The 27,864-nt window shown below is 39.1% G+C and overlaps 1 protein-coding gene across 11 annotated transcripts in view; it reads left to right on the forward strand.

Annotated features, from left to right (window-relative positions):
- myo18ab (myosin XVIIIA b) overlaps nt 1–27,864 on the forward strand; it is a 135,640-nt gene that overhangs the window by 28,216 nt on the left and 79,560 nt on the right. For 7 of the 11 annotated variants that reach the window (XM_019367496.2, XM_025898192.1, XM_025898193.1 and 4 more), the window contains 7 exons: nt 13,743–13,805; nt 14,337–14,424; nt 19,637–19,743; nt 22,466–22,642; nt 22,922–23,132; nt 24,177–24,319; nt 24,459–24,559. In XM_019367496.2, coding sequence (XP_019223041.1) covers nt 13,743–13,805; nt 14,337–14,424; nt 19,637–19,743; nt 22,466–22,642; nt 22,922–23,132; nt 24,177–24,319; nt 24,459–24,559 — 890 coding nt within the window. Of the gene's footprint in view, nt 1–3,392; nt 3,499–3,864; nt 3,898–6,255; nt 7,354–13,742; nt 13,806–14,336; nt 14,425–19,636; nt 19,744–22,465; nt 22,643–22,921; nt 23,133–24,176; nt 24,320–24,458; nt 24,560–27,864 lie in introns of those variants that run through there. The other 4 variants (XM_013266182.3, XM_013266186.3, XM_013266187.3 and 1 more) reach the window with 2 other exon arrangements.

Below are 27,864 nucleotides of genomic sequence, written 5' to 3' on the forward strand. Positions count from 1 at the left end.
TCCCGCAGCAAACTTAAACATATGATAGAGGTTGTTTGGGCAGAGAATCGCTGACCGTGATGTGTGTGCATGTGTAAAAGCAGATGGCTTTACGCAGGAATTTTAGTTCTGCAGAGCCAAATAAGACGGGTCAGGGTGAAGAAGGGACAGCCAAAGAAAAGCCTACCACAAAACGGAAAAGTTATGACACATCAGACTATGAGGCAAAAAGAAAGCGTAGCATTTTGGTTTCATGGACAAAAGAATTTCTCTGGCTGGAATATGACAAGCTAAATAACATAATGTTCTGCCGGGTGTGTCGTGAGTTTCCCTCGATATCTGAGTCGACAAGTGCCTTTGTTACTGGGACCAGTAATTTTAAGAAAGACCCCATCAGAATCCATGAGAAGTGCAAGAAATGCATTATTGCTCAGTCTGCAGTATCTTTCCCATAACAAACACCAATTGCAAAAAATATGCTAAAAATAAACCAAGCACAACAAGAAGTCCTGAAAAAGCTGTTTAGAACAGCGTACTATGTTACAAAGAGTGAACTACCATTGGCAAAATGTAGCAGTCTTTGGAAAATTCAAAAAGCAAATGGCCTAGATCTTGGTTCCACTTACCTCTTACCCGTGACTTCAGTGGGAGGGATAGCAGGGGAGAAGAGAAAAGAAGACAAATCTGTAATGCCTAAATGTGAACAAAAGTCCTTACATATGCCAAAAGTAGGAGAAATGTGTTTATACAGCTCGGCCATCACTTCTGGGTACTCCGTGCGTCTATTTAGAACTTCCGGGTAGTAGTCCTCCACCACGCGAATCTGCAGACCACGGTACTCTAGTTTCCCTCTTCTCTGGGCTTCTCAGTTAAGAAGGTCCTTTATCTGGTACAGATGAAGGTTCATGGTTTCGGGGCGCAGTCTCTGTCCTGGGGCCGGCTCTGTCAGTCTCCGGCCGGGAGAGCTGAGAGAAGTTGCATGTGGCAGCATTGATGAAAAATAATTAGAGCCTTTATTGTTGTAATTACTTCATGTGCTGAAGTGAATGTAACACCTGCAGCATCAGCCTCATATATAAAGCCACAATAAGCAACAAATAAAATCTCGTCTATGTGCCTGGGATGACCTTCATAATAGGCAGTTAGAGACACACACACACACACACACACACACACACACACACACACACACACACACACACACACACACAGCTGAGATGATACCAACTAGAGCAGCATGTGTGGTTGAGCAGTGTGGCAAGTGATTGGACTGTGGCAATGGTCGGGGGAGTGAATGGCAGAGCTGTCTAGAAAACTGGAAGGCTCGGGCTCCTATTTTTACCTTTTAGCAGCCTCCTATCACAACAGCTGTCCCCGTCAACTCTTGTCTGTACACCATCAGGAATAGCCAGCCTATCATAGTGCTCCCTCTCTTGTCAGCCCTGCTGTTTCACTCTCCACTTTGTATGTCTCTGGCTGGTCTTTCAGATCTATTCCTCTTTACCCAGTTACTGATTTGGTCTGTGTTTTTTGAGGACTACTATAATACAGAAGTTGTGGGACTTCTTCATTTACAGGTAGAATTATTTATACTAACTAATTTTTTACAACAAGTGGTTTCTTCTGCTGAATATATATGACAAGAATGGGGCCTTGATGCTCTACAGCCATTGCCACTATTTTTGGCTAGAGATGGACAAGGGGGGCAGCTTGAGGGCTTTGCCATCTGAAAGTAGCATTATACGATACAACTTCCTTGGTTCTTGTTGTGTTGTCCACATTTTTCTGCTCAGGTGTTGGTCGGTAAGTGGTCCCAGTTAACTTACTTTATATGTATGTTTTCTTGGAAAGAATGGAAACTTATCAGCTTGTGGCAGATATGAAAAATTATTTTCAGATAAAATGAAAATAATGTTACGATAGATTGTGAATCAATGTGAATGTCACAATGTCTATAAATTATACAGGATGAATGAAGCTGTGATGTTCTCACCTCTAAACTTCACTGTTCTTCACTGATGGTATAGTGTTTTTGGGGTGATCTGCAGTGCCTTTTGACCTCCAAAAATGGTTGCATTATGTCATCCAAAGATTCAGTTTTGCTCCAAACCATATTCTCCCAGTATTTCACAGGCTTGATGAAATATTGTTTAGTAGATTTTAAACGTGTTTCAGCATGCTTTTTCTTGAGCAATGGAATCTGACCACAAGTGATCTTTGGCTCTTGGATAACCCTTCTAATAATTCCTTTCAACCTCTGTCTGAAATCTTGTGGGGAACACCTGGCCATGGCCAGTTTATGGTGGTTTATGGTTTATGGAAACGTTTTTCATGCATTTTCCACCAAGCAAGCAGATCGTCTTCTCCGTCTACGACCCCCTTGCTGAGATAACAGTCCATTTCTATCTGCACCTTCTCCTCCAGTGTGCATTTTGACAATTAGTTCGTCCATGTTTGGACTTCTTCTGTGTTTTAAACGCGCAAATCAGTCCGTGGATGATTACATTGCTCTGCCCATCAAAAAGTCTGCGTGTACGTGAATATATCACCTGTCATTAGTTATTGGACTGACGATTGTCAGTTGGAAAATATTTACATATCGCCCAACCTTAGCCCCAACAGTGCTCACTGGAATAGTGCCAATCGTATGTTTGGAAACAATAAGATTGTGAAGGTCTTGCGAGAGCTCATTGGTTTTACAATCATGAAAAGTTTCTTGTGTGACACCTTGGTTTTCATAGGCCATCATTTGAGACTGAACCAGCTGATATTAATTTGCACGAAATGGCAGGATTGCTTTCTAATTACCAATGAATTTTAATGCCTTTTTGCAGCTCTCTTTCTTGATGTGTTCAATACTATATAATAATAGTTTGGATGGGTCGTTACCAACATCTGGTGATAATTTCATATCAATAGCACCTTGATTAGTGACATAGTCAGTACTTATTTATACCTGCTGTGTATGTTGCAATCATTATAGTAGTATAGTACTATGGTACGTGACATTGTGATACACCATTTTAATTTGATGTTCTATTTTATATTATGACACAGTGCTCAATTTAACTGTCAAATGTACAAATGTATATGATTGTGGGATTTGTATAAAATATTTGTATACACCACATAGATGTTGGCACTCACAATGTCCTTGGCAATGCTTATGGAAACTTTTATCAAGATTAGTTATTTATCATCCTACTTGTGTAGGATGAGTTACTTTTGATTTTGTATAGTTGTTTTTACAAAATATGTTTACATTTCTTAGAATAAGCTCTAATTTTGTGCTCATTCTTTGTTTTTCTCAGTGCTTTGCCATTAAAAACAAAACTTTACTTACACTGAAAATTCAGTGCGTCCTGGTGTGTGAAGAAGTTTCTTCTTAACTATGTGTAATCTTCCTTTCCTAGCTTTCCTCCGCCTCCTTCACCTGCTTTCATCTCATCCATCACAGTCCATGACAGCAGATCAGCCAACATGGCATTTTCATCTCGTTTTTCATTCTGGGAACAAAAGGGAAGTCTTGTTTAGATGTTTAGTAGAGCACATTAGTGTGATGGGACTACCATGGTGTACTAACATCTGTATGTTTGGATTTGTGTGGCATTTGGTGTGGCACCCCACTTCAGATTTTAATGGCTTTCACTTATTTTATGTTATACTTACTGCATTTAAATTGCGTTAGTTAAGTGCATCAGTTTCAGCTCTTGAAATAGTAAGACAATTTTTACAGCACATTATTGCACATTATATTGCACTGAAATAAAAATATTTTCATGCAAAAGATGGCTCTCAGAATATGTGCATGTTTTGAAATTTGCATGGTGTGCAATGAATCTAAGCTATAAGATTTTGATCTGGTTTCCTGTTCAACACATTTAGATTAAAGAAGAGAACAAGCCAGCAAACAAAAGTGTAAGTAAAGAATGGTATTAATTAGAGTTTCTGGCTCTCATGTTAGAATCATCTTGGTTCTTAACATTTAAAATCCAGTGTTTTAGCATGGTCTTTGTATTATATTTCATGTTGAAGTGTTAGGATGACACATTTTGTGGCAGATACCCTGTATGTATTGCCATCATCTATTTCTTTGTTGTTTTTTAGGTTAAATCTGCTAATATATTTAAAAACAAAATGTTTTTTTTACAACACTATTTCTGAAATATTTGTGGCAATAAATTTTAAAGCAAATGTAAATATTTCTGAATTATTTAAACTACAATTGAAGATTAGTTAAAAAAATTAATTAGTGAATAAAAAAGTGAGAAAAGAAATAAACACATTTAAAAAAATATATATTGAAAGTTTTGTTGTTGCATTAGTTAGTTGTAATAACACTATGAAAATCGAAGAACCTTTGCAAAAGTATAGAATGTTCAAAACAGTGTAAAACACAGAAATGCTGCAGATTTGTAATTAATTTTTTTTTTTCCATAAATAGCTACTTTGACTTTAATCTGTCACTGACTGTGACAGACATGGCATGTCTGGAAAACCTCACTCAAGAGGTGCCTAGTAACCATCCTAGTGAGATGCCCAAATCACTTCAGCTGGCTCCTTTTGATGTAAAATGGCTCTACTCTGAGTGTATACATAATCTCATTCTTTCAGTTATTACCTAGCGCTTGTGGCCATAGGTGAGTGTAGGGATGTAGAGCTAACGTAGATCTACTGGTCAGTCAGCTTTGGTTTCTTGTCACCAGAACAGACCAGTTCACTGTCTGTATCACTGCGATTGTGGCCCAGATCAGCCTGTCCGTTTCCCCTTCCCCTCGCTTGTGAACATGTCCCTAAGAGACTTAAAAAACTATACTTGGGTCAACAACTGGAGGGTATACTCCACCCTTTTGAAAACCATGGCCTCAGACTTAAAAGTGTTTCATCAGGCCACCCCTGATGAAGTCGACAGAAAATCTTATCATCCGCAGAAAGATACAAGATCCTGAGACCACTAAATTGGAGGTATACCACCACTTGGCTATGCCTACAAATTCTGTCCATAAACATCTCCAGAAAACATCTCTCTTGAACATCCTCAAGAGGATAAGAGCTCATCCAGTGTTCAAGACATGCACCTTCATGCTACACTTTCTAATACCCCACCTAATGACTCCAGAAAGCTGTGTATTTTGAAAACTTGTTTGGTACATAAAGGGCAGTGATAGTCAGGACACTTTCCCCAACACCGACCAGGTGTTGACCAGGAACAAAACCCTAACTTACATGCACCGAATTGTGGGATACAAGTATTCTGACCCCTGCTCTCAGCCTCACCACGGCAAATTTAAATTGGAACAGCGTAAATGGTAAATGGACTGGTTCTCATATAGTGCTTTTCTACTCTACTTCAGCACTCAAAGCACTCCATAGACACACTTTTTTCTACATCTAAGTACTTTCCAGCCACCCTCAGTCTCCAGAAGACTAGTTCAAGAGCCCACACTGTGTGTTGAGACAAACTCGACTACATCTACCTAGTATCTCTCAACCCCATGTACTCAGGCTTCTTTTCCAACAGACAAGTGATGTTCCATGCCCCTAGTGGTAGTTTCAATAGCTGGGGGTCAGACCACCAGTGCCTCTGCTCTTTCATGATGCTTGACACACATTGCAGTTGAAAACCTTCTTAATTATTATCATTATCTAAACATCTAGGCTTAGCTCTTCCCTAATATATAATAACTGGAATACTCAAATTCGCATCAGCATATATTTTAACTTAAATGCCACAAAGTTTTAGTTTTAACTCATTCAATACTAGTTAAATCCCTGTAGTGTACTGGATTAATCATGCTAACATGCTTTAGCTGATAGTTGGCAACTAGCACTCTCCCAAAACCTTCACCAAAAGGTGGACGGCTAGATGTCTTGTTCCAGGAGAGCAAATATGTCATTAGAGATAGACCTTTGGACCTGATGGGGGATGCTAACCTTGTAACCTTTGGGTTGATTACATGTTGTTTTACACCCTTTTAGTGTTAAAATTAGTACCATGTCTAGCAAAATGGAACTGTGATGTTTGCTCAACCTGTCCTGAAAGCCTTTGATTTCTTAGCGATATTCTGGTTGGTAGCCGTTTCTAGGCATTGGATTTCTAGGTTAAATTCAAAGTCATTGGAAGTTCCAGTATTGCGTTATAGGGTTATAGGAATATCTGTTCTTCTCTGTTACTAGTCTCCAACATTTTTATTCTTTGACAGAATAAGACATAATGCTTGGATTTTCATTACTTGTCTGCATTCTTGTAATTCCTTTTTTTTCCTCTATGAGTAGTCAGACAATGATGGGATTCCTGGCCGAGCCAAGTCAGTACCAGCTCTAGATCCTGGCAGGGGTTTATTGAGGGCAAAAAGTCCTACTGCAGAGTCAGTTGCCCGGATCAGGAGTCCTTCCCCACCAAAAGTCAGGACACCCATAAAAGTCCAAGGGCACTTCAAAAGTCCTGAGCCACCATCAAAGACGGCGGCACAACTTAAAAGTCCTGAACCTCCACAAATTCCTCAGAAGCTTGAACCAGATTTAAGTGAGCAAGAACAAAATTGCGTGGTGGGAAAAAGCACAGTCAATGGTACTGCCAGTGGTATCATCAGCCTTCCAGGCACAAGCACCAACCAAATGGCTACCACAGATGACCAGGGTTACACACGTAAGAAAGTAGTAAAGGTTGTTCGTCGTGTTGTGAGGAAGGTTTTACCCTCAGAAGATGAGAACATTGTACCAGCACAGAAATCTGACAAAGTTACAGAAGTAGGCAAGCCTGCTACTGACACAATCAAAGTAGCAGCAGCAGCAACCTCAGTGTCCCAAACCCAAGTGATGCCAGGATTCTCTTTTAAACATGATGTCATCAAAACAGAAGACAAAGATGATATTTCAAGGGGCTTAACAAGCCTTATGATCAGAGGCAGAACAAGGGAGTGCCTTCCAAGAATATTTCAGGATAACCGACCAGAAAAAATGGAGTTAGACAAGATAAGTGAGAAGATGGATGAAAAACTTGACTTGAAGGAGACAAAAAAGGAGCAGAATGAAGATAAAGCCAAGCCAGAGTTGCAGGATGTTAAACACAAATCCAGCAGTTCTTCTCCAGTTACAAAGGAAATCACATCTTCTCTGGTTTCTGTTAACCCTGCTAACAAAGCAACTGTGGGCTCAGGTTCAGATTCTTCCAAATCTCCTCATTCCCGACCTTTATCTCTCACACCAGTTATGGGCTTCATCTCATCTCCTGACTTTATACCTGAACCCCAATCATGTTTCACTGCATCAACCTCTGTGAGCCCTAATCCTCCCCTGCCCAGAGTTGGTCCACTGTCTTCTACGCCTACAGGAATTGTTTCTATCCAGCAACCTACTGTTAGTCAAAAAGAGGTACAGTTTAACACTTGGCATGTCGTCTTGACTTTTGGGACATGGTGTTGTTGATGTTGGGTGCATAGCATTTAAAATGCATGTTTGGAGTGAAAGAGCACTGTAGTGTTTGCTAATAGTGTTTGCACCACATTTATGTGTAACGTTAGTGTTCACAGTGGCTAGACTCAGCCACTTTTAAAAAGCTGTGGAAGACAAATGAGCAGAAGATATTGCAACACACAAGGAAAAAGGTTAACTTGGAGTCTCTTGAGCTAATTGCCAGTAGATGATGAAGTCACTTTGAATAATTAGTCAATTGACTTAATGTACATATGTTTAATTGTTTGACATTTTATATTGAAAAACTGTAGGTCGTTTTCTTTACACCTTTTGTTTTTGGGCATTCAACATGGGCTCTTTTATGAATACCCTGCTTCTAATCAGCTTAGCAACAGGTGGTGTTATATTTGGAAATATTATTATATCCAACCAGTATTTCTCATTCTTGTAATCATTAAACCACAAAGTTGTGTACGTCCACAGCTTAGTCATTTCTACAGAATGCTGGGTTTGCTATGTAAACTCCTATGGTTTTAAGTACGCTTGTTAGTTTTGAGGTTTTTGACTCTTGAGTCATTTTTGTGGTTAAGTCTATTGTCAATGAACAAGGAGGACAGTTTTAGTTTTTAACCTTTGATAATAAGCCTTGTTTGCACTGCTGCTTTGTGGAAAAGCAACAAAAAGAAAAAACATCATATTCGAAAAAGATGCTCCCACAGACAAGTACACTAACTGGTCTGCTGCCTGTTTCTCTCTTTATTTTCTCTTTAGCGCTCTTAATTTTTTCACACATTCTGTTTGGTTTGTTCCAGATTGTGTACTGCCAATTTTAGTAATACACTGTGTTACTCTGTCACACTGTTTTTACACAGTTTTTTTTTTAAAGCATACGTGCTGTTTGAAGCAGAAGCTACTTATATACTACTACTACTACTTATGTAGTGCTACTACAGAACTACTAAACATGGTGTTTTTGAAATGGATTCCAGGCTAACCCAAACTGCTTATGCTGTTGATACAGTCATTGTATGTGTTTGAGTCTCCTGTGGAAAACATGAGTGAAGTCAATGAGGATGTCTGATGTACTTATTTATTTTTTAAAGATGACTAAACATAACTAAAATACATATCCATCTGCTGAGGACATTTCTGTCTGTGTCTAATTGTGGGCTTTGCTTCATCTGTGTCAGTGTGCTCAGATTCAGTATTTTGGTGCTTTGACCTGTAGGAGGCACCAGTCAGTCCAACTGAGGAAGCTCAGCGACGCCTGATGAAGATCTTTGGTGTCCCTGTAAATAACCAGATAATATTGCCTTTGAGTTTTCCGTGTTTGTACATGTACACATCAAAAAATCTAACCAGCAGTATTGACTTCCCCCATGGTCTAAAGCAGTTTGACGATTAGGCAAGTTAAACCACCGACGTAAAGGGGTGGCTCTTTTTACACTTCAGATTTGTGCATGTGGCAATAACACAGTGTGCTGGTATGAAGCAACTGGTGGTGAAAACTTTCATGCCATGTAAAGTAAGGGACGGTTAACCCTGTAGCAAAAAAGTAAAGAGCCCATTATTGCTGTCATTATTTCGTAAGTGCCAGGTGTTACCTCTAGATTTACATCAGTGCTGGCATAGGAGTACAAAATAGAAGTAAATCATAGTAGAGTTTTCTCGAGAAAGTATCATCTCTCAAGCTGTTGCAATATCTCCTTCTTTATAGTCTGAAGCCCTGTGATCGTCTGCACTGATATCTCATTGAAATGGCTATAAAAACTCACACAATCATGTCTTCAGCCTGGCTGTGCCACCGGTGCAAGTTTCCAAAAATAAGCATAGAGATGCTTCAAGAGGTGCTCCCGTTGATTGTTATTTACTGCTTTGCCAGTGGTGTCATTGAGTCAGGGTATTAAAGAGAAAAACAGTTTCACCAAAGGGAATTCAGAATAGCTGAAACGGTTGATTTAAAGTCATGAAACAGCTTAGTTTTTAGAAAAAAAAGAATGCTTATTATTATGAATTAATTAATTAATGTTAATTGAAAAAGTAAAAAGGAACATGGAGAAAGTTGCTGTGGTGAACATTTTTCACAAACCAAGTTAAGCCAAGTGAAGTTGCTCTCTGAAAGCTGCTAAAGTTATTCAGTTAAATTCTGTTTAATTTATTTATCACCAAATAACTATGAGGCAACTTTTGTTGTGATTAACTGGTCTAATGTTACATAGTCTTGCATCTCCACACCCTACCCACTCAGTCACTTTGGTAAGGTAAACACCACTAATGTGACAGCTAATAGAAAATATTCTCCTAAAGACAGTGAGACAGTTTTTTATCTCTCCTGTTCATATTGAATTCTGTATCTTTGATAAAATGTTAATTAACCTTCAAATGCACTTTTGCAGTTATAACGATCTGTGTTGCAAAAGGTCAGGTTAAGTTAAGCAATGGACACCAAGTCTGTCAGCAGTGTTGGGGGAAAAAAGAGCTGATTCTGAGCTAGTTCTGCTGCCCATGTTTTTTCTCGTGCTGTAATCTTTTTTAACATTTCAGAAATGTTCCTCTTCATTTCTAATTTAATAGTAACTTCACCAAAGCTGTTAGCATACATCACTATTTATCACATTGATCATCATTAGTAGGATATCTGTTGTCCTGTCCTCACCTGGGACATGACAACTGCTATATGAAAGTCATGGAGTGGAATGATGTTTCCACTCTCACACTCTTTTTGCAACAATTTCATTTACTACTGTGTTGCTCATTATCCTGACAATAAAAACTTGTACTCTATTAAAATTATATTTCAAAACAATGGAAAAATTACTGGAAACATTGAAAATTGGACTGCCCTGATAAACATGATTTGGGCCCACAGTTCTTTATCATTGCTTGACTTCTGATGCAGTGTCAAATTATGTTACCTTTAAATTTAGTCATTTTGCTGGAGCTGCTAGAGCTGTGGACACTACAGAAACACCCACTTGTGGATTTTGTTATAGACTTGAGTTCTGGTCAAGACATTCCTGTGGAATACATTAAACTCAAAAGTAAATCTCCCTAGTTAGCTTTGTAGGATATTCCCTTTCATGAGTGATATAACCAACTTTTCACAGTTAGCCAATAACTGTATTTGTTTGAACTGACTACATTCTCATTACATAGGGGAATTATTTCAGTGTCATGGTTACTCATTGTAAAGCCATTTTCCCTTTTCCATTCCCACTTAAATGTTCATGCACTTCTTGTTACTTTGATGTTCTGCAATATTTTCATCTGAATTTCCATGTTGACTGTGTCTTCTCTGTTCTTCCCCTCATTCCCTGTCTTTCTCTCCATGCTTTACTCACACTGCTTTTGCTGGTTGTCTCTGTGGCTAGCTGGAGCCAGCAGTCAGTGTTTCATCTTCTGTTGAGGAGCTCGTGTCTGCACCTCTGCAGGCTCAGGTCACCCTCCATGTACCACAGACCTGCATTCCCTTGGGGCTCCTATCTGGAATTTGTACTCAATTGACATGTGAGAATGTAAGGCCCAAAATCCTTTTAATTTTCTCAATTTCCCCCATGTGAAGTATTGAATTGAATTAAATTGAATTGAATTTTATTTATGTAGTGCCAAATCACAACAACAGTTGCTTCAAGGTGCTATTGACAGTTAAACTCCACTAAATGCCCTAGTATATAAGCTTACATTGGTTTTGTTAGAGCCCTTTCTCTCTCTCTCTCTCCATTCCATGTCAATCTTTCTTTCTTTCTGTCTGTCTTTCTTTCTTTCTTTCTTTCTTTCTTTCTTTCTTTCTTCAAATCCCAAGTAAAATGTAAATTAAAAAGAATGCAAACACAAATCTTTTTCACAATACAACACTGACACCCCCCCCCCCCCAAAAAAAAGTGTAACATGCCATTTTGAACAATAGGCTGGAAAAGTAAGTGGTACTAAATACAATAATCCAATAACTCGTCTCCTCAGTTCCCAGACACTTATAGAATGAGCCTGTACAGAGTGGTAACCTTTGCCCCGTCCTAGAGCTGGGCGATATATCGAGTTTTTAAAAAAAAATATCGATATATTTTTATACGAGATATAAGATGTGACAATATCCTTTATATCGATATAGTCTATGTTACGTTATAATTATAGTTGCGGAGCCGCAAGTTTGCCTCTCTTTTGTTCACTTTTGTCTCTATGCAACGTTACTCGACCTCGCCTCTCCTTCACTGAACACAACTCCCCCTCCTCCCCCATTGCTTCACCTGCAGGCAGCGACAAGATGGACACGGCAAATCTCCGTTAACGAGTTACTGCGCATCGCCCCGTGCGTGGGGCTGGACGGCGTCAACGTGTTAACGAGCTAGCCACGCTAACGCCATGCACGGCCTGAAATCCTTTCATTTTCTCAAAAGTTGACTGCGCGCCTTTTGTATGAATTCTGGTTGTGCTTGATGACCGCAAACCGGTTTTATGTGATACACGGCGCTCAGCAATCTGTCAAAAAATGTTTTAGTTCGACTTTGGTAAGCTACGGAGCTGCACCGCTTGATGGATTGTCGGAGCATTACGGCTACCGTAGTCTGGAGCCTCGCGGAGTGATACGTACTGTGCTTCAACGTAATATTACCGTATTGTGTGTGTATCAGGACCATAAATGGCACCTGTTCAGAGACATGGTTACGAAGCGGATCTCAAACTCCAGGCTGTCAGTCACGCAGTAGAAGTTGGGAACAGAGCAGCTGTGAAATCTGTCTTTGTTATTATGCTCAGCGTCTTTTAGTTTACATTTTGACTGCACAATTGTGAGCTCTTTGTTATGCACAAAACAACATAGTTTTCTTTTATTTATAGAGCATCATTATTTAATAAATGCTCATAATTTATTTTTGAGTAGTTTTTTTCATGTACATCTATGCTGTATGTTAATAAAAGTGCCTGTGTGACATCTGGGACATAGCTTTGACTAAGAACTCTCTTTTTGTTCTTACTTTATGGCTTTAAAAAAATATCGAGATATATATCTTATATCGCCATCCAGCTAAAAAATATCGAGATATGAATTTTGGGTCATATCGCCCAGCTCTACCCCGTCCCAACTTTTTTTTTTTGACATATTGCCATCAAGTTCAAAATGACCTCATTTTTTTTCCTTAAAAGAGTACATTTTCTCAGTTTCAACATTTGATGTGTTTTCTGTGCTCTGCTGTACTTCTGCTATTGTACACCATCCCAACATTTTTGGAATCAGAGTTGTATTTCAGGCTTTTAAGGATTTTTTTCTTACAATATAATGTTAGTCCTTCAATTCAGGCATGCTAAACTGGATAAAGTCTTTCTAAAGATGAGCGCAGCAAATACATTATACAGGGATGCTAAAGTGACATAATAATGTGCAGATAGTTGGACATTAGGTTGGGTTATTAAATTAAAAATTTCCTGAATTGTCAACATATTCACAGAGTGGTATGTGTAGCACATGGGGGGTTGGGCAGGGAGTTGCTACTTGGCACATGTTTTTTAGCAAATGCAATCATGAAAGAGCCAGTTATGAAAATAATATTTAATCATCTAGTTGGGATTTTTTGGTTTTAAGCGCAATAATACAGTTAATTTAAATACATGAAGCAGTGAGGACGCTGTCACTTGCAGCCTCTAGCACAGATTGTTTGACAAGTGTATTCACTAGTTTGTCATGAGCACAGAACTCCAGGGCTTTCTCATCAATGGTTGGCTGAAATCGCAAGTAGCCTAAAACCTATTGCTCAGCCTTAGTATACTAATCAAATGTCCTTGTTGTTTATCGGTGTAAAAAGTCTGAACTTCACTGTTGGTATTTCTCAGTTTTCTGTTCCATTTTCTGCCCCATCGAATTGTCATCCCCCTACCAGACAGGTGCCACAGACAGCTAATATGACGTACACCATCGGTGTGTCTATTGAAAAAAGATGAGTTTGAATACTGGTCAAGTTTTCTAAAAATCTTGCGAATGCGATAACTCAAGAAGGAATTAATCTAGGATTTTCAAATTGATAGCATAGGTGCATCAACAAAAAATCTTGGATGAGGTTGAATCTCAGTGATCTCAACCTAAAGGTCAGAGTAAGTTTTCTGTGAATGCGATAACTTGAGAACAAGGTGATGTAGGATTATGAAATTGGTAATGGGTAAATGGATCGGGTCTTGATAGTGTTTTTTTTTTTTTTTTACTTTTATGTAGAGCATCTGCTGCAGTGACATTGTCTACAGCTGTGCAGATTATGTTTCATTTTATCTGTGTATTTGTTTGTATATGTCTGTCTGATTTAACATATATTGCATATGTATAACTGTGACCTTTAACCTTCTCATGCTGGCAAAATCACCAGGGATCAGTAGAAGAGGATCTTATTGCTCTCCAAGCATCTCATGCTGCAGCTAAGCAATCCCAGGTGTGGACTGCACTATGCCTGAGTGTGACAAAATCACCAGCTCATCCCTTGTGTTGTGCTGCCTTGTGCTCTTGCTTGCAAAGTGCAGTGTTTCCTATTCATGTTTCCTGTTAAAATGTAGTAACATTTAAGAAGTCATCAATAGAAATAGGTTTTTTTTTGTTGTTGTTTTTTTTTTGCTCGTTTCCAGTTTATTTTGTTTTACACTTTCATTCTTGGTTCCCTATGTGTTTGTGTTCTTTCATGTTGTTATGAATATTGGGCTGAACCAAGCGACTCTCTGGCATTTTAGATACCAGGGGTTGCTATTGAATTCCTGTTTGACAATCGCAAATGTCCTCACACATTCTTCACACAACCCTGATCAGTCAATCACATGATCATTATTTTGAAAAGCTTTATTTGCATCCTTCAGCATGTACTGATATCTCACTGGAAATTATAATGGTTTAAAAAACACATGTTGCTGTGAGTGGTCCACAGGTATAATTTCTCCTGCTGTCCTGTAATTCTGACCTTTGTCCTTTTCAGGTGAAGACTGAGGAACAGATTGCAGCAGAGCAGGCCTGGTATGAATCAGATAAAGTATGGCTTGTCCACAAGGATGGCTTTTCCCTGGGTGAGGCTGGCTTATCTTTTTAAAAATGTTCTTACAGTGGCATCACATTTTTCCCCATTCCATTGCCTTTTGTTGGTCTTTTATAAAAAGCTACATAGTTACTTGTTACTAAATGTGTGTTTTAATGTATCTACCATTTAAAATACATGAGATGTGTACGTAATATTTTACTGCAAAAAATTTGTTATTTTGCATTAATTTAATTTGTCCAGTTACTTTAGAGCCCCTGAAATAAGGGATTGTGTTAAAAATGCTCTAGTTCCTCACATTTTTATGCAATCTTATCCAAAATTAGAAAAAAGTTGTCTCTGTCCAAATAGTTATGGACCTAACTGTGTCGTTGGATGGTAAAAAGAGTACTTAAATTACTTAAGTATCTCCTGAATCCCCTTTAAATGCCTCCTGTAGTGGAAGAAGAAGCTGGAAACGAAGGAGACATCTCTCACATCCTTGTGGCTGTCACTGATGGAGTTAAATAACTCTCTGACTGCATGAAATCTGGGGTGATTGAGATTTACCCTAAGTTTCTGAATGCTCTAGATCAGGGGTGTGAAACATGTGGCCCATGGGCCACATCTAGCCTGCAATAAAAATATATTCGGCCCACAAGATAATTTCATGTGTCAGTTATTAATGACCTGTCGTATGTGGGCAGTGGTGTGTCTAGAAAATTTTTGTTGGGGGGGGGCCAGGTAGGGGCACAGATTTGGAGAAGGGTGGCAGATGTAATTGGCAGATAATGTTAAAAAAAATTCTATCAACCGTTAACCATAATTAAATAACCCTGTAAACCTAATAACTGAATTAGCTTTTGACTCTTATTAGAATGAGGTTTTAACAAAGTGCAAAGTTTTTAGATACTGCGTTGATAAAGTACAAGAGATACAATCAGTGCTTTGTCAGTGTTTACTCAGCATTCAAGGACAGCAATATTTGCATAGTATTTTTACTGACATATAGTGCACATATGTTTTGGGCAAAAACATTTTTGAATATTAAAATGTGAACATTTTTAACATACAATTGGCAAATTAGCCAATGCAAAACTTTATCTGCCTATTAAAAAAAGAAGATAATCTTCTTACAAACTGGTGTTTGATTTTGAAACAGGAAAAAAGTGGGGAAACAAATGAAAAGACTAACATTTGAATGAAACCCGAAAGCAAGTAAATACTTTCTATGGTGCCTTATGGTAAACTTTGGTAATACTGATGTATAAAGAACAACACTGGCTGATGATGAAATACAGTCAGCTGGCATGGTGACACTGCCAGTATTAACCTGCAGGGCTGGACTGGGACAAAAAATTGGGCATTTTGACCAGAGACCGGCCCACCAGGTATTAAAGCCATAAAGCCTTTGAATGAAAACAAACGTTGTTGTGACAGCGATGTACACTGTCTTTTTGGTATATGTATGATTTCTATACATTTTACGTCAGATAAAAACTTTGTTCGCAAGATTCAGATAATTATTTAACAAAAGCTAGATATTTTAAATGAGAATAAGAAAGAAAAGTATTTCTTTGTGCCCCCCTTTCCCTGTTAATGCCCTACCCGGCCCCCTGGCAAAACTTTGCTAGACCCGCCCCTGCACAGTTACCAGCTGTCAGCTACATAGAAAAGGATCCTGGTGTTATTTGTCTCTCAGAAACAGTTCATAACTTCCCTTCAACTCATTCATGTCACCTAAAAGGTAAACCTGTTTCTCCATCACCTGTTCAGCTCTGATGATTCAGTAAGGACATCTCCTGGTTTCATCTTCATGTTTCCCTCTCACCAGATATACAAACCATCATGACCAGCAGCTTTTACAGCTGTGGCTCCAGCAAACATCAGCTGATCCTAGAAATTAATATTAAATAAATTCTAACAACAGCTGATCAAGCTTAAAGGTGCTGCTATTGTTTAGCGCGACATCCGCTGGTTTCCTCTTTCTGGCACAAAGTGGGCGATAAACAAGAGAGAAAAGCCGATCAGCTGATCATTGATCAGTTTCATGATTGAAGTAGCAACAGAAGAGGGAGGGGAGAGAATGAGAGAAGACGAGGCAGCTGTGCAGCATAAAGACAGAATAACTCCAGCTTTGTGTGTTTTTCATTATAGCTAAAGTCCGGGACAAACTGCGTCTCTTCTCAGCTCAATACGAAACCCATAATATTTTCTCTGAATGAGGGAGCATTCCATTTTTTTTAGGAGCCGTTGGCAACTCTACTAACTAACCTTATGAATAAAATAAAATTCACTATCAGTAACATCACAGCACCCACCCAGCTGTATAGAAACTCCGTCATGCTGGCTAGCACGCAGTATGAGTTATTGTAACTGACTGTAAAAAGTCAGGACAACAAAAATAAACTCCACCTAAACTTGGTTTATATCTGACCCAGATAGACTGCAGGTCATAACTTCTTACCTGAAGTTCAGTTCACCTGACACTCGGACCGGCGGCTGCCTCGGGTCTCTCCTCCTCCTGCCTCCCCTTCCCTCATCCACCTGCTGGCCTCTGTGGAAGCTCCGCCATAGCGACCACCAAACAACTGAGTTATTTTTACACATCGACCAGCATCTGGCCAAACCACCACCTCTCATTGCTCATGCCGTTACAAAAAAAAAAAAAAAAAAAAAAAAAAGTCATCAGCCCACCGGGCAAATGCCTGGTATGCTCGATGGCCAGTCCAGCTATGTTAACCTGTTAATCTTTCGCCGAAAAACTGTTTTCTGCGGTGCCGTCTTTCGTGCTTGGCTCTCCTACCTTTGCTAATGTGATGCTCATAGCAGAAGCCGATGCTGCATTCACTTACACTCGGATATCTGAGCTTCACTGTGAAAACATAATCGTACATTTGATATTTCATTGAATTTTATTGTTTTAGCTTCGGGGTGGCACCTGGGGTGTGCCCCCCAGGCCACCCCGCTGGACACGCCACAGTATGTGGGAGGTGAATCTTCAGCTGTGCTGAGAATCCATGCAGGCAGGGCAGGGGCAGACTTTACTTTGACTGGCACATCAAGCAGTCAATCACATGCAAAGACAGACTGGGATCATACCATTTTGTGAAAGAAGGAAGGGGGGAAGACGTTCTGAAGACAGCAAGTGTAGTGGCACAGGCAAGGTACACAGAGAGGAAAAACTGAAAAAAAGGAGCAAAAACATAAAATAAGCAGCATCTGGCTGCATTTCAATGATACTGGAGACTGCAAAGCTGAGTGCAGAATTTATCAAATCTTTCCATTGCACAGGACAAAAGGTGTCCAGGCTTTAAACCTCATATTCTCCCTAGTAGTATCAAATCCATGAAAATAAGGCTTTTACACTAAATAAAAAACACTGAAAAATTTGCTACCTTGAAGAAGACTAAATTTACAGTTCAGTATTTAACTCTACAGTAGAGCTGGGCGATATAAGATTTTTTCATATCACGATATGTTTTTTTCATTTCAGGCGATAACGATATATATCACGATATAAGCCAAATAACTATATTTGTAAGATTTAAATGTGCCGTTGCTCACAAGTAAAATGTGAAATAATCTGCAGCTTGTTTTGATTTAAATATTTATTTCCCATAATAAGTTCAATAGGGTAGATGTACTTAAGGAACATGAGACTTCAGTTTCAGATAAATAAAGGCAAATACTGCAAACTACACAAAAGGCAGCCGCTAAAGCGTTTAAGTTTCAAAATAGAACAAACAAAACAGACCACTAAATTGTCAATTCCACTTAGAAACAAAATTTTAATTCTAAAAGTAAATCTTAGTTCATTTTACAGAAGAACAGACAAAATTGACTAACTTTTGTCAATATCAAATAAAGTGAGAACTAAAAGGAAATTCTCAATCTCTCCTTGTTGTATAGCTTAGCTTTTCAAACAGTTTTAACAGTTACTTTAGTCTGACAAAAGCCGAATGACGAATTAGCGCTTTCAGTCAGAGATTGAGCATGCACCGCTTTATTGTATTTCCAGACTTGCTTTCGGCACAATTTACAGTTTAATTTACTCTGTTTTTTGTCAGACTTGAAATAGCCGAAATACCTCCACGCTACGGAACTTCTGTGGCCCTTCCGTTCGACAAGCTCTCCGGCATTGGAACCATCATCGGTTTTCTTTTCGGTAACCTTCGCTCACGCTGTCGGTTGATTTTTCTCTAGTCGGCATCTCATTTCCTTCATTACCCAGGCAGCCCGGCTGCAAAAACAAATACACATGTGCGCATTGGCACTTGTGCTGTACGTAACAAGTCACGTGACGTGACTCTGCGGCTGTGATTGGTTCGGCTCTGCGCTACTTAATTTGGATTGGCTGTTCTTTTTTTTTTTTTTAAGAGGACAAGGGAGATGAGGCCTATCGCAATAGTTTAATTTTTCTATCGAGAAAAAGTTATTTCGCAATACATATCGTTATCGTTCTATCGCCCAGCTCTACTCTACATAAAATAAACTACGTACACAGTGTCTTTGAATGGCAGAAATGGAAAAATGTGTGCATGTAGTACAGAGCCATGCTGTCTCAGAGTTTTACTGACTGATTTTTTTTCTTTGTCACAGCAGTTTTTTCTTTATTATGTAGAAAAACTGTTACACTGACAGAATGGTGAGTTAAGGTCAAAGTGGGCTGAATGTGTTCCACGATATAAAATGAGTTTGACACCCCTGCTGTAGATGTTTGGGGGCTGTCAACCTGCTTTTGCAACATTATGTTGAAGTCATGAAAATTGCCTATGGATTAGCGGACTGGAGTGGTGGTGGTGATGTGGTTTTGTTGGCTTCACTGAGCAATAATTTTCAGTTTGCACTGAGGCAAGTGTGTTGTTCTTATCCCGATCTGTTTGCAGCAGCTCAGCATATACATTCTACATATTTGCATATTTGAAATTAAATTTTTAGAACCTCCTAGCTGTGAAGTGTTTTTCATTTCATTGGGATTAAATGTGTTAATTAGCTATAAAAAATTAACTTTATCAGATGATAAAGTCTTTAAAATGGAAATAAAAAAGTCCACACATGTACATAAAAAAACAAAACAGATCAGCGGACGGGAAAACTGGTGGCGTTCTGGGTAAACTGCTCTTTGGAGTTTTAGATGGCAAAGTCATGCATTTTTCCTTTTGTTATTCTTTTTAATTAGCCACTTAAGATATAGAGATCAGTAGAGTTGAGCACTTCAGTCAGGCAAAAACTAAAGTGTTTACTGTCTTATCTCTGGCCAGCCACCGTGGTAAGGACAGAAGCTGGCTCTCTGCCAGAGGGCAAGGTAAGAATCAAAATGGAGCATGACGGGACTGTACTGGATGTGGATGAAGACGACATTGAAAAGGTGAGTAGGTGACTTCCGACCCTGTTCAATTCAATTCAATTTAATTTAATCCAGCTTTATTTATATAGTGCCAAATCACAACATTTGCCTCAAGGTGCTATATGTTAAGGTAAATATGCTAGAATAATACAGAGGAAAAACCCCAACAGTCAGATGAGCCTCTATGATCAAGCGCTTTTGCAACAGTCGGAAGGAAAAACTCCCTTTTATAGGATGAAAAGTCTGGCGGAATCAGGCTCAGGGAGGGGTGGATCATCTACTGCTACTGGTTGGGGGTGAAGGGAGGACGATGAACTAGCTTTTCAGTTAGGGCTGCACGATTTTGCATAAAATGAGAATCACGATTTTTTTTGCTTAGATTTGAGATCACGATTCTCTCACGATTTTCTTTTCCAATATAAATATTTATTGCACTTATTAACTGCACATCAACTTCATAACAGTTGAAACTGAACATAAAAACAATAAATAAACATAAAAACAATAAATGCCTCACATTTTGTGGTTGCCGCAAAATGTTGTACTGCTTGAAATTCCGTCTCCACCGTTGCTCGACAGTGCGTGTATAGAGCAGGTAGTGCAACAATAGAAAAATAGTTGCGGGACGGCGCTGTGTAGCGTTTGTCTAGGGTGTTGATCATTTTCCTAAATCCCTCGTTTTGCACAGTGTTGATAGGAGCCATATCTTTGGTCAGGTGATAAGTAATAGCCTCTGTAATTTCTTTGTGCCTGCGGGAGTTCGACGTGTATAGGGAAGCGCTGTATAAGGTTCCCGTTGTTGATGTTTGGGTGGTTGACCGGGATGGATTTTCTCCTGTCACTTTCTCGTCATCCCTGACGTGTTCTCCATTGTTTTTTCCCTGCCAATTTGAGCATCACACGGCACAGCTTCTGTATCACGTGGTATAAGGCTCCGCCCTTGTCATTTGTTGAGCAGGAAGAGTGAGCGCTTGTTTTCATGCAGATTACGTCCCGGATCAAAATGCGGTACAATCGTCGTTGTCTTTTTTTTTTCTTTTCTTTTTTTTTTTTAAAAATCGTTGTCATTTGGAAATGAGATCGCACATAAGTATGAATCGAGATCGCGATTTTCTAACGATTAATCGTGCAGCCCTATTTTCAGTATCACTCTGAGACAGGTTGTTTCTAACTTTAGAGATATTGTACAAATGGAAGAAATCAGTCCTCCATGTTTTGTTTTTTGTTTTTTTATATGTGCATTGAAGGACATATCCTGGTCAAAAATGCCTACCCCAGGGAGGCATGTATAATGTAAAGAGAAATGGTCCTAGCACAGAATCCTTTTGAACTTCATAATTAACCTTAATGTATGAAGAGGACTGATGATCTAGCTTTATGGAGGGCTTTTTTCTTTTAAAAAGAACAACAAGCTATGTTTTTTAAATTAGTAAGACACCATTTCCTAAGGTATACATTTGAGACTTATACCAGGGAGTCAATTACTTCTGATTTCAGGCTTTCTTTCTCAGAGGAGCTGCAATATCAAGCGCTATACGCAGTGAAGATGTAAAACTATTAGGAAAATAATCGACCTCTGTGGGAGTAGTGTTCAGGACGCTACTTTGCACTGTCTTGGCTTGTGGTGTTAAAGAAGATAACAGTGCAGGAATTTTATAGTTAAACTTAATTATAGCACTTTCAGAAATACATCTACTGCAATGCATATAGAGGTCTTAGTTTGTCACTTTCATTTCTGGGATATTATAAACAAAAATATAATTTGTTAAATTAAAGTAGATGTTATGATCGCATTGGAGGATCCATAGTACAAAACTTCTGTTGCAAGTCACACTGTATCACAGAACAAAATGTGCATATTAATTATGTAATCCTGTGGTAGACTGTGGTATATATAGTTTTATAATAAAATTTTTGTTGCTGACACATTAAATTCAGACAGTCAAGCGCGTTTGTTGTTGTGACTTAGCACTGTATAAATAAAATTGAACTGAATTTAATAAACAATTCATATTCCTAAACATTGATAATTAAATTATTATTTATATAGTATATAAAAGTTTCAGTTCAATAAAGAGAAAAAAGCTAGCTTGAAGCCAGCTATCATTAGCAGCCTATGTACATGATGAAGGAGGTCCACTCAGTCTGTGCGAGACACTCAGAAGCAGAGAGTCAGTTTGTCACAGATGGCCACAGAGGATACTACCAGCTCACGGGAATGCTGGAATAGGTGTAGGTAAGGTCAGATGGGACTGTTGGGAAGTTTGGCAGACGCACACTCCTGGCTGTCTAAAGTTACTTTCTTGCTCATAACACTTATAGTGCTTCTAAAATCTATACAAATAATTTTAGTGGAGCATAGTAGCTTTGTTATTGCCATAATTCTGAGAGAAAGGATCTAAACATCAGTGCCCTGAAGAAAAAAAAGAAGACAGTTATTTAGTTGATTCTGCATTATTTTTATAAGTATACTTTGAGAAAAGAAAGAAATCGAACATCTGCCAGTTCACTATACTGATTGTTTAGACATTTCCTGAGCAACTTGTGGCAGGTGCTTGAAACCAGATGTAACTGACTAAATAGTTTATTCACTAAACTTTCCAATATAAGAATATGGAACTATCACATTTTGTAAATTAGATTTTAAAATGACTAACTATTTAATAAAATAGGATAGGAAGTGATTAATCAATGAATGAGCACAGCTCTTCTGTCATTTTATGATTGCTCTCTCTATGTGTAGGCCAACCCTCCATCATATGACAGATCAGAAGACCTGGCTTCACTACTCTATTTGAATGAATCCAGTGTAATGCATTGTCTGAGGCAACGCTATGGAGGGAACCTCATCCATACCTATGCTGGACCCAACATGGTGGTCATCAACCCTCTCAGCATGCCCTCCATGTACTCAGAGAAGGTAAGCTAAAGACTGATGAGCAAGGCCAGCCAAATTTATATATAGTGTATTAATGCCGGTTGTTTGTGAAAGAAAGTTTGTCAGTTGTCAATCATGTTTAGGTGTTTTGTACGTAGATTAACACTAGCTGCTTAGTGTAGCTGTTTAGTTTAGTGTAGCAGTGTAATTATCACTTCGAGGGTTCGGAGATTCTTTATGCTACAGCTAACTCTTCATTAGTCTCTCTTTATTTTTGTGTTTGTACATGTTTTATGCTCATGTTCTTTTCCTGCTCATAAGGTGATGAACATGTTCAAAGGCTGCCGACGTGAGGATTCAGCTCCTCATATTTACTCTGTGGCCCAATCGGCCTACCGCAACCTGCTCACCACCCGGCAGGATCAGTCCATTGTGCTGCTGGGCAGGTCTGGTAGTGGCAAAACCACCAACTGTCAGCATCTTGTCCAGTACCTGGTCTGCATTGCTGGCAGCACAGGAAAAATCTTCTCTGGTGAGTCTGTCCACAAAAAGACAGAGGAGGGGTACGTTAACTACAAACCTCAAATATTTTATAATGGAATTTTACATGGTTTCTCAGTATTCTCAGCCTAGTTAGAAAGAATTAAATAATTAAGAGCCCCTATTAAACTGAAAAAAGAGAACTTATCAGATGATGATTTTGTTTTTTAAGAATAAATGCTTAGGTTTGAATTTGATACCTGATTCACATAATAGTACCTTAGATGAACTTCAATTTTATTTATCTCCTGGGGTTTTTCTGCTTGCTCTGGTTTAATGTTCTGATGCATAAAAATGATGCTATAATATCAAGTCAGGTGGGCCCTCTCTTTATCATAACCTGGAGGAGGCTGTTTCCAAAACAAATGTAAGGTTTTGATCTGTGAGACCACAGGATAGCTTACACTTTACCTCAGCCTATGTTTAATGATCTCCAGATCAGACGTGTCGTTCAGCCCGTGTGGTGATTTTTGACACAGAATTCCTGCCAGACTGTCCAAGCCCGAACATCACAGCTGTACTGGTTTCAGTCTTTTGTTTTGCATAATGCTTATTCTCTACAACTTTTGAAATTAAGTATTACAGATGATAAAATCAGATAATTTTAAATTGTTTTTTCATCAATTATTAAATACAACTAAATATAAATAATTAACTAAATACAAGTAGGCTCAAATCCTGTTACTGTCTAACTAAAACCAAAAATCTAGAATGAAAAAGAAGAAACTGACAGTGTGAGCCAGAGGTTTTTTACACCAACAAGGATATGTAAGACAGACAGACTGCGGTTTGAGACAGGGCCTGTTGTGAGGACACATATAACATGTATAACAGTTATACACTAAAACACAGTATAATCAGTGTCAGCCAGTCCACATGATCGTCATCAGGTCTTTGTTTATAAAAGTATAATAAGATTTGGACAATGAGAATTATTAACAGGTAGAACAGAATTGTGGGTTCTTTGTGAAACATTGATTGCTAGTTTGCAATGAATCTGCAAATGATGGGACATCTTATCGTTTTGGTAACACAGCTGAGAAGTGGCAGGCAGTCTACACCATACTGGAGGCCTTTGGGAGCAGCTCTACCACCATAAACACAAATGCCAGCCACTTCTCTCATGTTGTTTCCTTGGACTTTGACCAAGCTGGGCAGGTGGCCTCTGCCTCCATCCAGGTAACAAACACAAGCGTGCGCACACAGCTGATCTGCTTGTACTGCACCTTTTTCACAAAACTCTCTTTACTTCAAAGATACTGTACCCACATCTTTTTTCAACCAATCAGAAAAATAAAAGATTGTTGCTACTTCTTAGACAATGTTGTTGGAGAAACTGAGAGTGAGCAGACGACCTGAGGGGGAATCCACCTTCAACGTTTTTTACTACATGATGGTTGGAGCCGACAGCAGTCTCAGGTGACTCCTTGAACCCTTTTTTGTACTGTTGTTTTAGTAACGTAGAGATTTTCTTTTGTTTTTTAAAAATGAAAAACATTTTTGTGACTTGGAAGAATAATAGAGTTACAATAGGTTTTTCACAGTGTTTGTCATATTATTTCTTCATGTTTGTTTTCTTGTCAAGTTTTTGTCACCTATTCGCTGTTTGCTATAGATAGGCATGTCTGGAAATTTCTGGACAGTGGCATAATAGTCACTGTTTCACTGCTGTATACCACCACAATTGCTTTGAAATGAAATTGTCAACAATGAGTATCACTGATTGTTTCAGTCATTGTATCATGGGAGCATATGTTACTTTAAAACCGGTATATACCTTACAGCATGAATGTACAAGGTGTTAATTCTATAGGCCACCCATTCACAAAGTCAAGAATCCTGTGGCCCACTTAAAAATCCAGAAAATCCCATGTGGTCCCCCCATCCTAACTAAAATACAAGAGGATGTGATGTATTTCCTTGAAATTTTTAGTGAGAACACAAACAACACATGCTGTTGACTAAAATTTCTAATGCTTTGCAGTGTGTTAGGGCCTCCCACTGGGACCAAAACCTAGATACAGTGTCTGAAGAAACAAGGCATATTAGCAGTTTAACAATTTATGGTAATTGATTAAGGGGAAATAAACAGACTTTCCAGTGGTATAATATTTATAGCTAAGATGCATTGTTACAACGAAGAAAATAATTGACCATACGCAGATTTCGTTACTTTTTTAGGTAGCAAGTGGACATTCTGTGCTCGAAGTCTAAAAATGGGCAAGCTTAAGGATTTGAGTAAACTGTTGTCACTAGACGACTGCAGCTCTTGTGAGGTGTTCCTGGTTGGCAGTCGTCACTACCGATCAAAAGCAGTCCTCGGAAGGAACTGTAGTAAACATTGATCCTGTGATTTGCAAGTCATTGCGTTCTGTTTTTAATTACATTTAACACATCTTCGCCTTTCTATCAGAATATGGAATGTGTGATGCTTGGCGTACCCCAAATCTTCATAAAAGAGATTACTCCTATTTTTCACATGTGCACCATACATATTCAAGAATTGATTACTTTATCATTGACACTAATTGTCTGCAGCCGGTCCACTCCTGTGCCTACCATAGCATAGTTATTTCAGATCACGCCCCTCTTACTCTGTCTCTGTCTCTTCCACATCCTCCTGTTAAAGCTGCACAATAGCGTTTCAATTCAACCCTTCTGTCAGATGGAAATTTTGTAAAGTTTGTCCAGGATTAGATACGCTTTTACTTTGCCACCAACTCTTCCCCAGAGACTTCCAGCCTTGTCGTATGGGATGCCTTTAAGGCTTGTATCAGAGGCCAGATTATTGCTTATTCAGCAAGAATTAAAAAACAGTCCACCCATGAAAGAAATAAGTTAATGCAACAAATTAAACCTCAGAGTCCCAAACTGACTGCAATGCAATTAATGAGTTCTTAGCTAAACTTGACATTCCTGAAATTCCACCAGAACTTAAAACGAGGCTGGATGAACCCATCTCTCAATTAGAAGTTTCCTTAGCTATAGCTTCAATGCAATCTGGCAAGTGTCCAGGTCCGGATGGCTTTCCGTCAGAATTTTTCAAACATTTCTCTTCATTACTGTCCACGCAGCTTAGTGCAACCCTCACGGACTGCATCAGACAAAGATCTCTTCCTCAGTCATTCTATGAAGCCTGTATTACACTTACTACAAAGAAAGGAAAAGATCAGTTGGAATGTGCCTCCTATAGACCCATTTCTCTATTGAACACAGATGCCAAAATATTAGCCAAGATACTTGCACGTAGACTAGAAATAGTTCTTCCAAATATTATTTCAAAAGACGAGACAGGCTTCATTAAAGGTTGTCATTCATATTTTAACATAAGGAGGCAGCACGGTGGCATGGTGGTTAGCACTGTTGCTGCACAGCAAGAAGGTCCTGAGTTCAATTACACCATCAGGCCGGGGTCTTTCTGTGTGGAGTTTGCATGTTCTCCCCGTGTTTGCGTGGGTTCCCTCCGGGTACTCCGGCTTCCTCCCACAGTCCAAAGACATGCAGTTTGTGGGGATAGGGGATAGGTTAATTGATTAATCCAAATTGCCCATAGGTGTGAATGTGAGCGCAAATGGTTGTCTGTCTCTGTGTGTTAGCCCTGCGACAGACTGGCGACCTGTCCAGGGTGTACCCCGCCTCTCGCCCTGTGACAGCTGGGATAGGCTCCAGTGTCCCCAGCGACCCTGAAAAGAATAAGCGGAAGCAAATGGATGGATGGATGGATTAAATTACTCTACTCTCAACCATCTGCTACATTACGAACTAACCGCCAATTGTCAAAACCTTTCAAACCTCACAGAGGCACACGCCAGGGATGTCCTCTCAGTCCCCTGCTTTTTGATTTGGCCATAGAACCCCTTGCCATTGTGTTTCGCAGTTGCAAAGAGGTACATGGCATTTGGAGAAACAATATAGAACACAAGGTCTCGCTCTATGCAGATGATCTCCTGCTTTTTATTTCTAAGCCCTTAGCCTCACTACCATCTGCATTGAATCTGCTTAGTCAATTTGGTCAGATTTCAGGGTATAAACTGAACCTTAATAAAAGTGAGCTCTTCCCGTTGAGTAGCAAAGCAAGTATGTTAGACTTCACCTGCTTGCCCTTCAGAGTTGAAAGGAAAAAATTTACATATTTGGGAATCACAGTGACAAAAAAAACCATAAAAACCTTTTCAAAGAAAATGTGAGTGCATTGCTGAACCAAGTGACGCGGTCCCTCACCCACTGGACACCACTCTCTATGTCTCTGGTAGGATGTATCAATTTCAATTAAAATGACTATTCTACCCAAATTTTTATACCTTTTCCAGGCCCTACCCATTTTCATTCCCAGCACTATTTTCAATGAGCTGGACTCTGTCATCTCATCTTATTTATGGCAGGGTAAACGCCCAAGGCTTACTAAGATGCATCTTCAAAAATCTAAAATTGAGGGTGGGTTTGCACTTCCTAACTTTAGTTTTTATTATTGAGCTGCTAACATACGATGTTTGGTGTTCTGGTATTTTTACCACAATCGGAGTGGTTGTCCTGACTGGGTGACTATGGAATTGCATAGTGACAACAGTATATCCTTACCATCTGCACTTTGTTCTCCACTCTCATCCTCTTCATTCAGCTCCATCCCCAATCCCGTAGTGGTACACTCATTAAAAATATGGGGCCAGTTTAGGAAATACTTTAAACTCTGTGACTTCTCCCTTCTCAGCCCCATTACATCTAAC

The sequence above is a fragment of the Oreochromis niloticus genome, linkage group LG14 (genome assembly GCF_001858045.2).
Source record: "Oreochromis niloticus isolate F11D_XX linkage group LG14, O_niloticus_UMD_NMBU, whole genome shotgun sequence".
NCBI lineage: Eukaryota > Metazoa > Chordata > Actinopteri > Cichliformes > Cichlidae > Oreochromis > Oreochromis niloticus.